This window comes from Lepus europaeus, chromosome 21 (genome assembly GCF_033115175.1).
Source record: "Lepus europaeus isolate LE1 chromosome 21, mLepTim1.pri, whole genome shotgun sequence".
NCBI lineage: Eukaryota > Metazoa > Chordata > Mammalia > Lagomorpha > Leporidae > Lepus > Lepus europaeus.
The window spans coordinates 17,309,096-17,321,037 of NC_084847.1; the positions used below are offsets into that span (position 1 = coordinate 17,309,096).

The following is an 11,942-nucleotide window of genomic DNA, read 5'->3' on the forward strand; positions in this document are numbered from 1 at the left end:
TCTTAAGCACCAGCTCTGAGTTAGGGACTGGGGCTAAAGTGATCAAACTGACAAAGTCTCTGCTTTCTTGGAGCTTATAATTTAGGACAGGCCTTGGTAAACTCTTTCTTTGTTTCTTTGTTTCTTTTCTTTTTTTTTTTTTAAATTTGACAGGTAGAGTTACAGACAGAGAGAGACAGAGAGAAAGGTCTTCCTTCCGTTGGTTCACTCCCTAAATGGCTGCTACGGCCAGCGCTGCGCCAATCCAAAGCCAGGAGCCTGGTGCTTCTTCCTGGTTTCCCATGCAGATACAGGGGCCTAAGCACTTGGGCCATCCTCCACTGCCTTCCCGGGGCACAGCAGAGAGCTGGACCAGGATTTTTAGAACCCAGCGCCCATACGGGATGCTGACGCCGCGGGCGGAGGATTAACCAAGTGAGCCCCGGCCCCGGCCCTGGTAAGTTTTTTCTATAGTGAGCCAGAGAACAAATATCAGGCTTTTTGTGCATGTGCCCCATGCACAAGGCAGGCTTTGTGCAATGACTCCGCTCTGATGCAGGAACATGAAAGCCACCATAGCCAATATGTAAACAAATGGGCCTGAGTGAGTTCATATGAAACTGTTCGCAAAAACGGATGGTGGGCCGGATTTGGCCTACAGGCCCTTGTTTAGCAACCAGTACCCTGGAGGAGAAAACCAGACTCTAAATGAAGGAACAAATGAAGGGACATGATGACTCTGATAGTGATCAGTGCTATACAGTGCTATACAGTGATGAGAGTGGCTTGAAGGTCTACTGTAGATAGGGTAGGCAGGGAAAGCCTCACTTAGGAGAACACATTTGAGCTCTAATCAGACAGCAAGGAGCCAACTGTGAAAAGGACTGGGAAAGAGCATTCCAGGAAGAAGAAACAACAAGTGCAAAGACCCTGAGGTCCCTACACGTATGAAGAATAAAAAAGAGGATGGTGACAGATGTGGTCAGGAGACGTTAGGCCAGGGTCAAGCCTTGTAAAATATTCATCATGGCCATTGTAGAAAGCAGGAAAATGGAGGCCAAGTCCTCCATTTAAAGCCTTCTGCCCTTAAATTCTTTTATTGAATTATTTTCTGGGAAAGAGCCCGGGTCAACTCACAGTATTGCTGAGTCCTTGGAGACAAGGAGACTCCAGGATGTAGCTGTGATTTGTTGTTGCTCGTGCTGCAGGTAAGCTGGGAAAAATACTCACTGAAATAGCTCCTGGAAGCTGAGCCACCCATTCCGGCTCTCTGGAGACACCAGGAGTTTGGTCTTCAGATGAGGACACTCTGACACGATGGACTCCACTGCTGGGGCCACTTCCTCACTGGCCACAATGCACTTGGCCTTGGACACGCGTAGCCGGTAGAGGATGTCTTTTGCTGTCAGCTGGATTGTTCCCGGCATAAAGACAAGCCCTGGGAAGGACAGAGAACCCTGAGCTGAATAGAACTGTTGCCCAATAGTTAAGACTCTGTGTCTGGGTGGGGAGAAGCTTCAGAGTCCAGCCAACAACTATCCCTGCCTTGGTCCCCAGTGGTGTCCCACAGGGCCCTGATCACTGGGCGATCCTTAGAGCATTGGTTTTGGAGTCTGACTGACCATAGGTCTAATCTCCTGGCCTTACAACTTACCAGCCTGTGACCTTGATCGCTCTGGGACTTCTTGTCTTTGTTTGTAAAGTGGAGATAATAGTAGTAAGTATTTGGCATTTAGTAGGTATTATAATGGTGGGCTCTTATGTAACATTTTAACATACTATTTGATCATTATTTTGTAACACTTCAATAGCACTTTACAGCTCATAACACTTTATAAACACTATCTTGTTCTATACTCTAAACCAATGATCTCCAAAGTGAATTTTGCAAGGCAACCCATTGGAAATGAGTAAAAAAAAAAAATACTAGAGTTAAGTAAAATTAATGAGTTACTAGAATTCTTTTTATCTTTTTATCTCATTTTTACATATATTGCATAATATGCATAGTATATTTGTATACTAGAATAGTATAAATAACTAAACTCAGATAAGTAGATCTATGTCATAAGTGTTTTTTATTGATTATATAAGCAAAAATGTGTAGACTCTTTTCCAAGCAACCCTTGAAGTTCCATGCAGTTGTTGCCATTTGATGGAAACTGAGATTTGGCTGTTGAGCAGCCAAGCCAGCTGTCAAATTTGTGGATCCCAGATATCTGGCATCATCCATGCTTGCATAGACTAAGTTGGCAATGCTTATTTTATCCCAACTTCTCACTTCATCCTAAACATTAGCTTGAAATGGACTCTTCCTCATGAGAATAATATATGAGGGCTCTTCAAAAAGTTCATGGAAAATGTGCATTTTCTTGAGTACCTTCAGAATGGCAGAATTAGATGAAAGACACAAAGCTGGTGATTTACACTTTCTAAAGTGAATCAGTGGAGAAGAAATGGAATTTATATAAAGCAGAACAGACAGCCACAACCATTTATTGAGCACTTACTAGAAGCCTGTTATCTCACTTAAAATTAATCCTGGTGCATAGATGACAACTTGCCCAATGATTGTATTATCAGCAAATGACAGAGCCAGTATTCACAATACATTGTCCAGACTTCTTTTTTTTTTTTTTGGACAGGCAGAGTGGACAGTAGAGGGAGACAGAGAGAAAGGTCTTCCTTTTTGCCGTTGGTTCGCCCTCCAATGGCCGCCGCAGTAGGCGCGCTGCGGCCGGCGCACCGCACTGATCCGATGGCAGGAGCCAGGTACTTCTCTTGGTCTCCCATGGGGTGCAGGGCCCAAGCACTTGGGCCATCCTCCACTGCACTCCCGGGCCACAGCAGAGAGCTGGCCTGGAAGAGGGGCAACCGGGACAGGATCGGTGCCCCGACCGGGACTAGAACCCGGTGTGCCGGCGCCGCAAGGCGGAGGATTAGCCTACTGAGCCGCGGCGCCGGCTTCATTGTCCAGGCTTCTAAGACCTGTGTCAAATACTAGAGCACTTATTTCTTGGTGATTTCCCTGAAGTTAGCAAAATAGGGAAGATGGGGAATTGAATTCCTAGGAAAGTTTATTTTATTGAATATATTTTAAATGATCTCAGATGTCATCCCATCCTGAGGAAAGGAATAGATATGTGAGAATGAAGAAGTTGGTTAAGAAAATACCTCAGAGCATCTCAGAATGTTACTCAATATAAAATATAATTTATTCTATAAACCACTTAATGACTCACAAATAGTTTGTACTCTTGATGGATTTGTGATGTGAAGATGCTCAGTGGATAGACCTCTGACTTGAGAACCTAGTGAAAGTTTCCTAGTGGATTTCAGATAGCAAGTATTCATTGAGAGCAAATATCTTGGACTTTAATGATACACTTTACAGTAAAAACAAAAAGTGTTATGATGTGATATAGTAAAAGCAATCTCCACATTCACACGGAAGGCCTAATGATTATGAGTTAGAAAACAATCTTTAACTTCTTGCTTTACATTTAATTAACCAAATGTTTTAAAGCATTTTTTGTGTTTGGGGTTATTTTTTGGCATATCATAAGTTGTGTATGTTATGTTAAGTAGTATTAAATACATTTTATAACAAATAAAACCACCCTTAATCTCCCAACCCACAATTGGTTTCACATTTGCGATTTCCCCTTTAGAGTTAACACAAAAATTTTATATTTTGCTAGTTTTATTTAAAATTGGCAGTAAGAGGCCGGCGCCATGGCTTAACAGGCTAATCCTCTGCCTTGCGGCGCTGGCACACGGGGTTCTAGTCCCGGTCGGGGCGCCAGATTCTATCCCGGTGGCCCCTCTTCCAGGCCAGCTCTCTGCTATGGCCCGGGAAGGCAGAGGAGGATGGCCCAAGTGCTTGGGCCCTGCACGTGCATGGGAGACTAGGAGAAGCACCTGGCTCCTGGCTTTGGATCAGCACAATGCGCCGGCTGCAGCAGCCATTGGAGGGTGAACCAACGGCAAAAAGGAAGACCTTTCTCTCTGTCTCTCTCACTATCCACTCTGCCTGTCAAAAAAAAAAAAAAAATTGGCAGTAAGAGCACTTTCAACATCATTTTAAAATCTCTATCTTCCTTTACTGTTGGTTCACCCTCCAATGGCTGCTTCAGCCGGCGCACTGCGCCGGTCTGAAGCCAGGAGCCAGGTGCCTCCTCCTGGTCTCCCATGCGGGTGGCAGGGCCCAAGCACTTGGGCCATCCTCCACTGCCTTCCCAGGCCATAGCAGAGAGCTGGCCTGGAAGAGGGGCAACCGGGATAGAATCTGGCACCCCAACCGGGACTAGAACCCGGTGTGCCGGCGCCACAAGGCGGAGTATTAGCCTGTTAAGCCATGGTGCCGGCCTGTAACTGCTCTTAATTTCAACTCTTCTTCCCCTGTCCTCTCTCTCTCTGTGTGCTCTAAGCACAGGTTTACTCATAGCTAACATTTCAGAAAATGCTTGAGACTCAGTCTCTCAGTTTTGGCATGATTTAGAAATGTTCGATATTGGCACCGACCTGTTCTCATGCAAGCCACATTTACAAGCCACCACTCCGGGATTCGGGGCAGGATCACAGCCACTCGGTCTCCTCTCTGCAGGCCGCAGGGCTTGGTGAGTACGTTGGCAGCCTTTCGAGACAAGGTGCCCAGTTCTCTGAAGCTCCATTTCACTTCATCTCCTCTGCCATTCACCCACCAAAGGGCTGGATTGGCTGGTCTCTCCCCTGCCTGCCAGGGATGCGTGAGAAAGAGAGGCAAAGGCTTACATGACTGGTTACAAGATAGATACTAGGGCATCTGCCCTCTCTCCCCTGTTTTTGTGCATTCTCGTAACAGCACCCCTATTTGACTTTCAGGGAACATAGCCTTGGTGATACAACCCATCAGGGTGCTTGCTCCACTCTGACTAGTGGGTGGGCCTGTGGCCAAAGCTGGGCAAGTCAGACACTTCCCTGGTCTTTGAATTTTCTGAGTAGGACCAAAGATAGAAAATGGCTGGTGCTTTTGCATCCCCAGGGAGCTATCCTGTCTCTTGTCCTTGCCAAGACTGAATGTCCAGTTTCCAGCCCAGTTTTACAAGCTCTCTCATATTCTTCCGATGAATACATGTCCTTTTTGCTTTAGTTACATTCTGTTCCAACCAAGTAACCTGAGTGAATGTACTGAGTTCAGTGAGGCACCTGACATCTGTTGGTACCCAAAGGCTGAGGTGTGGATTTCTCAGGTCACAAAGAGCAAGGTGGAAGGGGCATGAACTTCTTGATTGATTTCCTTATGTTTCTACAAAGTGAGTCTTTGTGCTGCAAAACCTCTTTGCTTTATGTATTACCTAGGGAAAAAAAATAACCATTTCTTCCTCTTATCTAGAATGTTCCTTTAATGTTCTTTGATTGGAAAATACTTTAAAACCCAGTTTACATTGCAGTTCACTTCTGAGTCTCTCTTCCCCACTGGTCCCCACCTCTCTGGGTTTCTTCAGTATTATGCTCCTACTCCAGGTGATCGCATTATGTACACTGTATTATATTACAGATGTGTCCCCACCCTATGAATGCAAGCTCTGTAGATCAGAGGTTTGGTTCTTGTTTTTTGGAGCTGTGTGACCTTGGTTAAGTAGCTTAACTTCCATGAGGTTAAGTTTCTTATCTGTAAACCTCTGAGGCTTGTGATGGGGATTTGATGAAATAATATAGGTCAATATTTCACAATCTTTAGTCATTTGAGTATTTACTATTTCTGCCAGATCTATCTACACCTGTGTTATTATTCTTTATTTTTGTATATTCTTTACATTGATTCACTTTTGCTTGTATGCCTTTACTTAAGAAAGAAAATAGGGGTGAGTGTTTGGTGCAGTGGTTAAGCCTCTGCTTGAAATGCTTGTTTCCCATATCAGAGTGCCTGGGTTAGATTCCTAGCTTGGCTTCCTATTCCAGCTTCTTGCTAATGTGCACCCTGGGAGGCAGCAGTGATTGCTCAAGTAATTGGATCCCTGCTACCCATGTGGGAGATCCAGATTATCTACTGGGTTCCCAGATTATGCCTAGCCTGGTCCTGGCTCTTTATCTCTCTCTCTTTCTCCCCTCTACCTTTCAAAAAAAATGAAAATAAATAAATAAATAAATTTCAGAGGGTGGGGAAGATGGCAGAGTAGGGAAGGAGCTTGCTGCTCTAGTCTAGGAGAAGATAGTTTTATTTATTTATTTTTTATTTTGACAGGTCGGGTTATAGACAGTGAGAGAGATAGACAGAAAGGTCTTCCTCCCATTGGTTCACTCCCCAAATGGCCACTAAGGCTGGCGCTGTGCCGGCCCGAAGCCAGGTGCTTCCCCTGGTCTCCCATGCGGGTGCAGGAGCCCAAGTACTTGGGACATCATCCTCCACTGTCTTCCCAGGCCACAGCAGAGAGCTGGACTGGAAGAGGAGCAACCAGGACTAGGATCCAGCACCCATATGGGAAGCTGGTGCTGCAGGCGGAGGATTGGCCAACTGAGCCACAGTGCTGGCCCCAGAGAAGATAGTTTTTAAAAAAGTGGAAAGAATGGAGTTTCAGGGAAGAGTTAGGAGGAAAACAGCAGAGGAAACTTTATGCCAATTGGAAGGACACAATGGACCTCTGTGTGGAGCAGAGGACATGTACAACTCAGGACCCCAACAGCTGAAGAGCCTCTGTACCAGCTTTGGAGAGTGTGGTGAGACCAGACTGCAGCAGCCCAAGCCACTGGTGAAAAAGCTGCAGGAAGAGCCTAGAGGGAATCCAGCTTAGAGCCCTGTAGGGGATAGTGTACCTGCTAAACTAGAGGAGAAAAGACAAAGGTGAGGGACACTTTCTCTCTCCCCAGTCACCCTTCAACAGCATCCTGTAACAAGCTGATAGAAAGTAGGTACTATTTTGGAAATTCATAACAGTTGTACCCAGCAACCAGCCCAGTGGAGACCCTTGATTCTAGTGGAGAGAACAGATTGGGTTGGGTGCTCATGACTATGGGAGTCTTGTGTGCCAGGACATTGAAAATGCTGAGGCTGTGTGGGAGGACTCAGGATGTGGCTGGGATTTGGGCTGTCACTGTGGGAGATGCCACATGATCAGGGCTCCCTGGTTACCTGGCAAGGGACATTGCTGGGGATCTGAGCTTACACTGAGGACTGCACAGATCCTTTGTGTGGTCCTTGTGGCAGAGCTGACTGGGGCAAACACCCAGGCACTGGTCTCCTTTCAGGAGAGGAGCTCAGCTGAGTCTACACCAACAGACAAGAACAAACCTCCCCTCTCATTTAAAAAAAAAAAAAAGATATTCCATGCCAAACCTGGGTGTGTCACCTTAGACACACCCTTCACCCTTGAGCACTAGAGCTCCTTGGCCACACCACCACATGCCTTTCAGGTATTCCCTGAAAGCAGACACTCCACTAATCTACTCAGACATAGTCCAAAGATAAAAGCCACCAAAGTGAAAAAGCAAACCAATGAGTATCTCCACAAATGCCTAATAACTAATGCCCCAATTCAAGAAACAAGAATAAGGAAGAAAACATGATGCCCCCAAAAGAACACTTAAATATTAAATTGTGAAGATGATGAGAATGAAGAAATGCTAGAAATGGAATTCTAAAAATTGATCATAGGATTACTCTGAACTAATCAGACACAAATGCTTGAACTAATGAAATCCATACATGACATGAAGGACAATTTCTCCCATGAAATTGAGATCTTAAGGAGAAATCAAAATGAAATCTTAGAAATGAAGAACTCAATAGAACAAATAAAACATGCAATGGAAAGCCTTAAAAACAGAATTGGTGAAGCAAAGAAAGAATATCCAACTTAGAAAAGCACAGGAAATTATACAGTGAGACCAAACACAAGAAGAAGAAATTAGAAAACTGAAAAGCACTGTTGGTTATCTATAGGATACTATCAGATGACCCAAAATATGGGTTCTAGGAGTTCCTGAAGATGTAGAAAGAGAGAAAGGATTAAAAGGCCCTTTTAGTGAAATAATAACAGAAAATTTCCTTAATTTGGAGAAAGAAGGGGACATCCAAGTACAGGAAGCACATAGAACTCCTAGTAGACATGACCAGAAAAGATCTTCAACATGACACATTGAAATCAGACTCTCCACAGTAAAACATAAAGAAAAGATTCTAAAATGTGGAAGAGAGAAACGCCAGGTTACTTTCAGATCTCCAGTTAGACTCACAGCAGACTTCTTATCAGAAACCCTGCAGGCTAGGAGAGAATGGTGAGATATATTCCAAGTAGTAAGAGAAAAAAACTGTCAACCCAGAATACTATACCCTGCAAAACTCTCATTTATAAACAAAGGTGAAATAAAGACCTTCCATGACAAAGGGAAATTGAAAGAATTTGTCACCACTTGTCCAGCCTTACAGAAGATGCTTAAGGATGTGCTGTACACAGAAATACAGAAACATGGTAATCACTATGGAAGAAGGTAAAGGAAGGCAATCTCCCAGTGAAAGTACAAAGGAAATCCAAAGTAAAAAATAAGAAAATTATGGGAAAATGGCAGGGCAAACTCATTACAACAGTCACCTTGAATATAAATGGTCTCAATTCTCCAGTTAAAAAACACAGACTGGCTAAATGGGTTAAAAAATAAAACCTACGAGAAACACATTTCACTAACAAAGATTCATGCGGGCTGAAAGTGAACGGATGGAAAAAGATATTCCATGCTAACAGAAACCAAAAAGAGCTGGTGTAGCCATCCTAATATCAGACAAATAGACTTTAACACAAAAACTGTTAAAAGAGACAAAGAATGGCACTATGTAATGATTAAAGGATCAATTCAACATTAAGATGTAACTTATAAAAATATATGCACCTGGTTACAGGGCACCTGGCTATTTAAAAGAAATGTTAAGGGACCTAAAGGGAGACATAGACTGAAATACAATATTAATGGGGGATTTCAGTATCCCACATTCAGCAATGGACAGTAACCAGACAGAAAATCAGCAAGGAAACAGCAGAGTTAATCGACACTATAGACCAAATGGAGCTAAAAGATATCTACAGAACTTTTCATCCTACAGTTGCAGAATACACATTCTTCTCAGCTGTGCATGGAACTTTCTCTAGGATTGACCATATGTTAGGCCATAAAGCAAGTCTCAGCAAATTCAAAATAATCAAATTCATACCATGCATTTTCTCAGACTACAATGGAATGAAGCTGGAAATCAGCAACTCAGGAATCTCTACAACATATGCAAACACATGAAGACTGAACAGCATACTCCTGAATGAACAGTGGGTCATAGAAGAAATCAAAAGAGAAATCAAAAAATTTCTGGAAACAAATGGAGATGACAATACAACATATCAAAACTTATGGGATACAGCAAAAGCAGTATTAATAAGAAAGTTTATAGCAGTTGGTGCCTACATCAAGAAATTGGAGAAGGCCGGCACTGCAGCTCACTAGGCTAATCCTCCACCTGCGGTGCTGGCACACCAGGTTCTAGTCCTGGTTGGATCACCGAGTTCAGTCCTGGTTGCTCCTCTTCCAGTCCAGCTCTCTGCTGTGGCCTGGTAAGGCACTGGGGGATGGCCCAAGTGCTTGGACCCTGCACCCGCATGGAAGACCAGGAGGAAGCACCTGGCTCCTGGCTTTGGATCGGCGCAGCGTTCCGGCCATAGTGGCCATTTGGGGGATGAACCAAAGGAAGGAAGACCTTTCTCTCTGTCTCTCTCTCTCTCACTATCTAACTCTACCTGTCAAAAAAAAAAAAAAAAAAAAGAAAAGAAAGAAAGAAATTGGAAAGGCACCAAATAAATGAGCTATCAATGCATCTCAAGGATCTAGAAAAACACCAGCAAACCAAACCCAAAACTAGTAGGAGAAAAGAAAAAATTAGAGAACTCAACAAAATTGAAACCCCCCCAAATACAAAAGATCAGCAAAATTAAGAGCTGGTTTTTAAAAAAAAAATAAACAAAATTGATACACTATTGACCCAACTAACCAAAAAAAGAAGAGAGAAAACCAAAATCAATAAAATTAGTATTTCTTAAATACTCCAACAATAACTAAAAAACCAAAACTCAGATTACTACTTTTTGGATAAACCATTTTATCACCAACCTGAACCCAAAAGAAAGAGGAAAAAAAAGAGAAAGAGGCCTAACTCTGAATAACCACAATGTGACAGTCAGTGGTAGCTGAGGTTCTAGGATCTATGGCAAGAGAGGAGGGCAAATGGAAAACAAAGGAAACCAAGAGAGATGAAAGGAAGAATTGTATTGAGATTAACAAGGAGACCACAAAACAGTAAAGTGGAAGAATGAGTGATAAGTAGACACCAATGGAAGCCCATCATCTTCTACCTTCTCCTTTTGGGACCACTGGTCCAGCACATCCCCAGCAAAGTTAAAGTTCTTAGGCAACGACCTGTCACAGCGATTTATGGCTTCAAAGTCAGCAAGTGTCAGAGATGCCCAACGCTGATGATCTTTGTGAAAGTGCCGGCCAGATGGCTTGGCAAACCAGATGAATCTGAACATCAACCATGTCCTCATGATTCCCAAAGGACACTGGCCACCAGTATGGCGTGGAAGTACCACCACCTGTGGAGAGAGATGAATGGAAAGTGTCCGTCAGAGATTAGGGAGTAGACCTGTGGCTGCATGGCCCTGGCAAATTGAAGAACATGCCCAAAATACCCCATCCTTTTTTTGAGCTGATGCTGTTAGCCACTAATTAATTTCTGCCACTGGACTCTGCCATTTGATTTTGACTGTGACTGGATTAGTCTTTTTTTTATTATTTATTTATTTGAAAGGCAGAGTTACAGAGAGAGAAGGAGAGACAGAGTGAGTGATCTTCCTTCCACTGGTTCACTCCCCAAATGGCCACAACAGCCAGAGCTGGGCCAATCCAATGTCAGGAGCTTCTTCCCAGCTCCACATGAGTGCAGAGGCCCAAGGACTTGGGCTATCTTCTGTTGCTTTCCAGGCATATTAGCAGGGAGCTGAATCCGAAGTGGAGCAGCTGGTACCCAAACTGGTGGACATATGGGATGCTGGACTCCTAGGCAATGGCTTTACCTGCTATGTCACAGCACCGACTCCTGAATTAGTTTTTTAAAAACACTACAGCTGTAGAAATGTCAAGCTCTTGTCTCTTGTTCCCACCTTCCCACCTTCACCCCAACCAAACAACAGACAAATGGAATGTTTGCTGCCTGGATTGGCAGTCAGGGCCTCCTGTCTGCTTCATACTCTGTTCCAGGTGTATCTGCCGAGTCTCCTGTTGGAATTTCCTCTTGCAGTAAGAGCAGCCCACTCACTTTCCATGAACGTCTGTTGCCACCACTAAGATCAGGCCTGCCATTCCCCTTGCATTTGGCTGCCCTTCTCTCCTTCCCCATCAACCTTCCATAATTATCGCTTAGAACCTTGACTTATGTCCTGGCTAAGAGACTTTCTGGCTGTAAGACTTTAGGTAAATTACTTATCTTCCTATTCCTCAATCATCTACAAGATGCAGAATATATGGTACCTCCCTCCTAGGGTTTTTGTGAGGATTTAGTGAGATAACACCATGTACCCCATAAATATACACAGTAACTATATGTGAATTTTAAGATACATATTGAAAATAAAGACAGATAATACAATGAGTTTAATATGCCAAATCTGTAAAAAAAATAAAACATGCCTTCGAAGTGCTCACTACTGCTATTGTTGAGATTATTTTTGTTAGTACTTTTGTGACATGGTTTCATGAAACAATACTACATTATGAATTAGGAGAGCTGGGTTTTACTCAGCTGTTTCATAACTATCTTTGAGACATTGGGAAAGCTACCTACTGTTTCTGGACTCCATTGTAATCAAATTTTTTTCTTTTAATTCTGTGATTACTTCTTTTTTAAAAAATTTCCATGGGGCCGGGACCATGGCTCACTTGGTTAATCC

The 11,942-nt window shown here is 43.4% G+C and overlaps 1 protein-coding gene across 1 annotated transcript in view; it reads right to left on the reverse strand.

Moving 5' to 3' along the window:
* The window catches only part of ACSM4 (acyl-CoA synthetase medium chain family member 4), a 29,901-nt gene extending 18,509 nt beyond the window's left edge, over positions 1-11,392 (reverse strand). Inside the window, exons 1-4 of the mRNA XM_062180050.1 lie at positions 11,312-11,392; positions 10,350-10,589; positions 4,504-4,714; positions 1,210-1,417 (exon numbers count right to left, since the gene is read on the reverse strand). Coding sequence (XP_062036034.1) covers positions 1,210-1,417; positions 4,504-4,714; positions 10,350-10,589; positions 11,312-11,392 — 740 coding nt within the window. The remainder of the gene's footprint in view (positions 1-1,209; positions 1,418-4,503; positions 4,715-10,349; positions 10,590-11,311) is intronic.
* Positions 11,393-11,942: the final 550 nt, after the last annotated feature.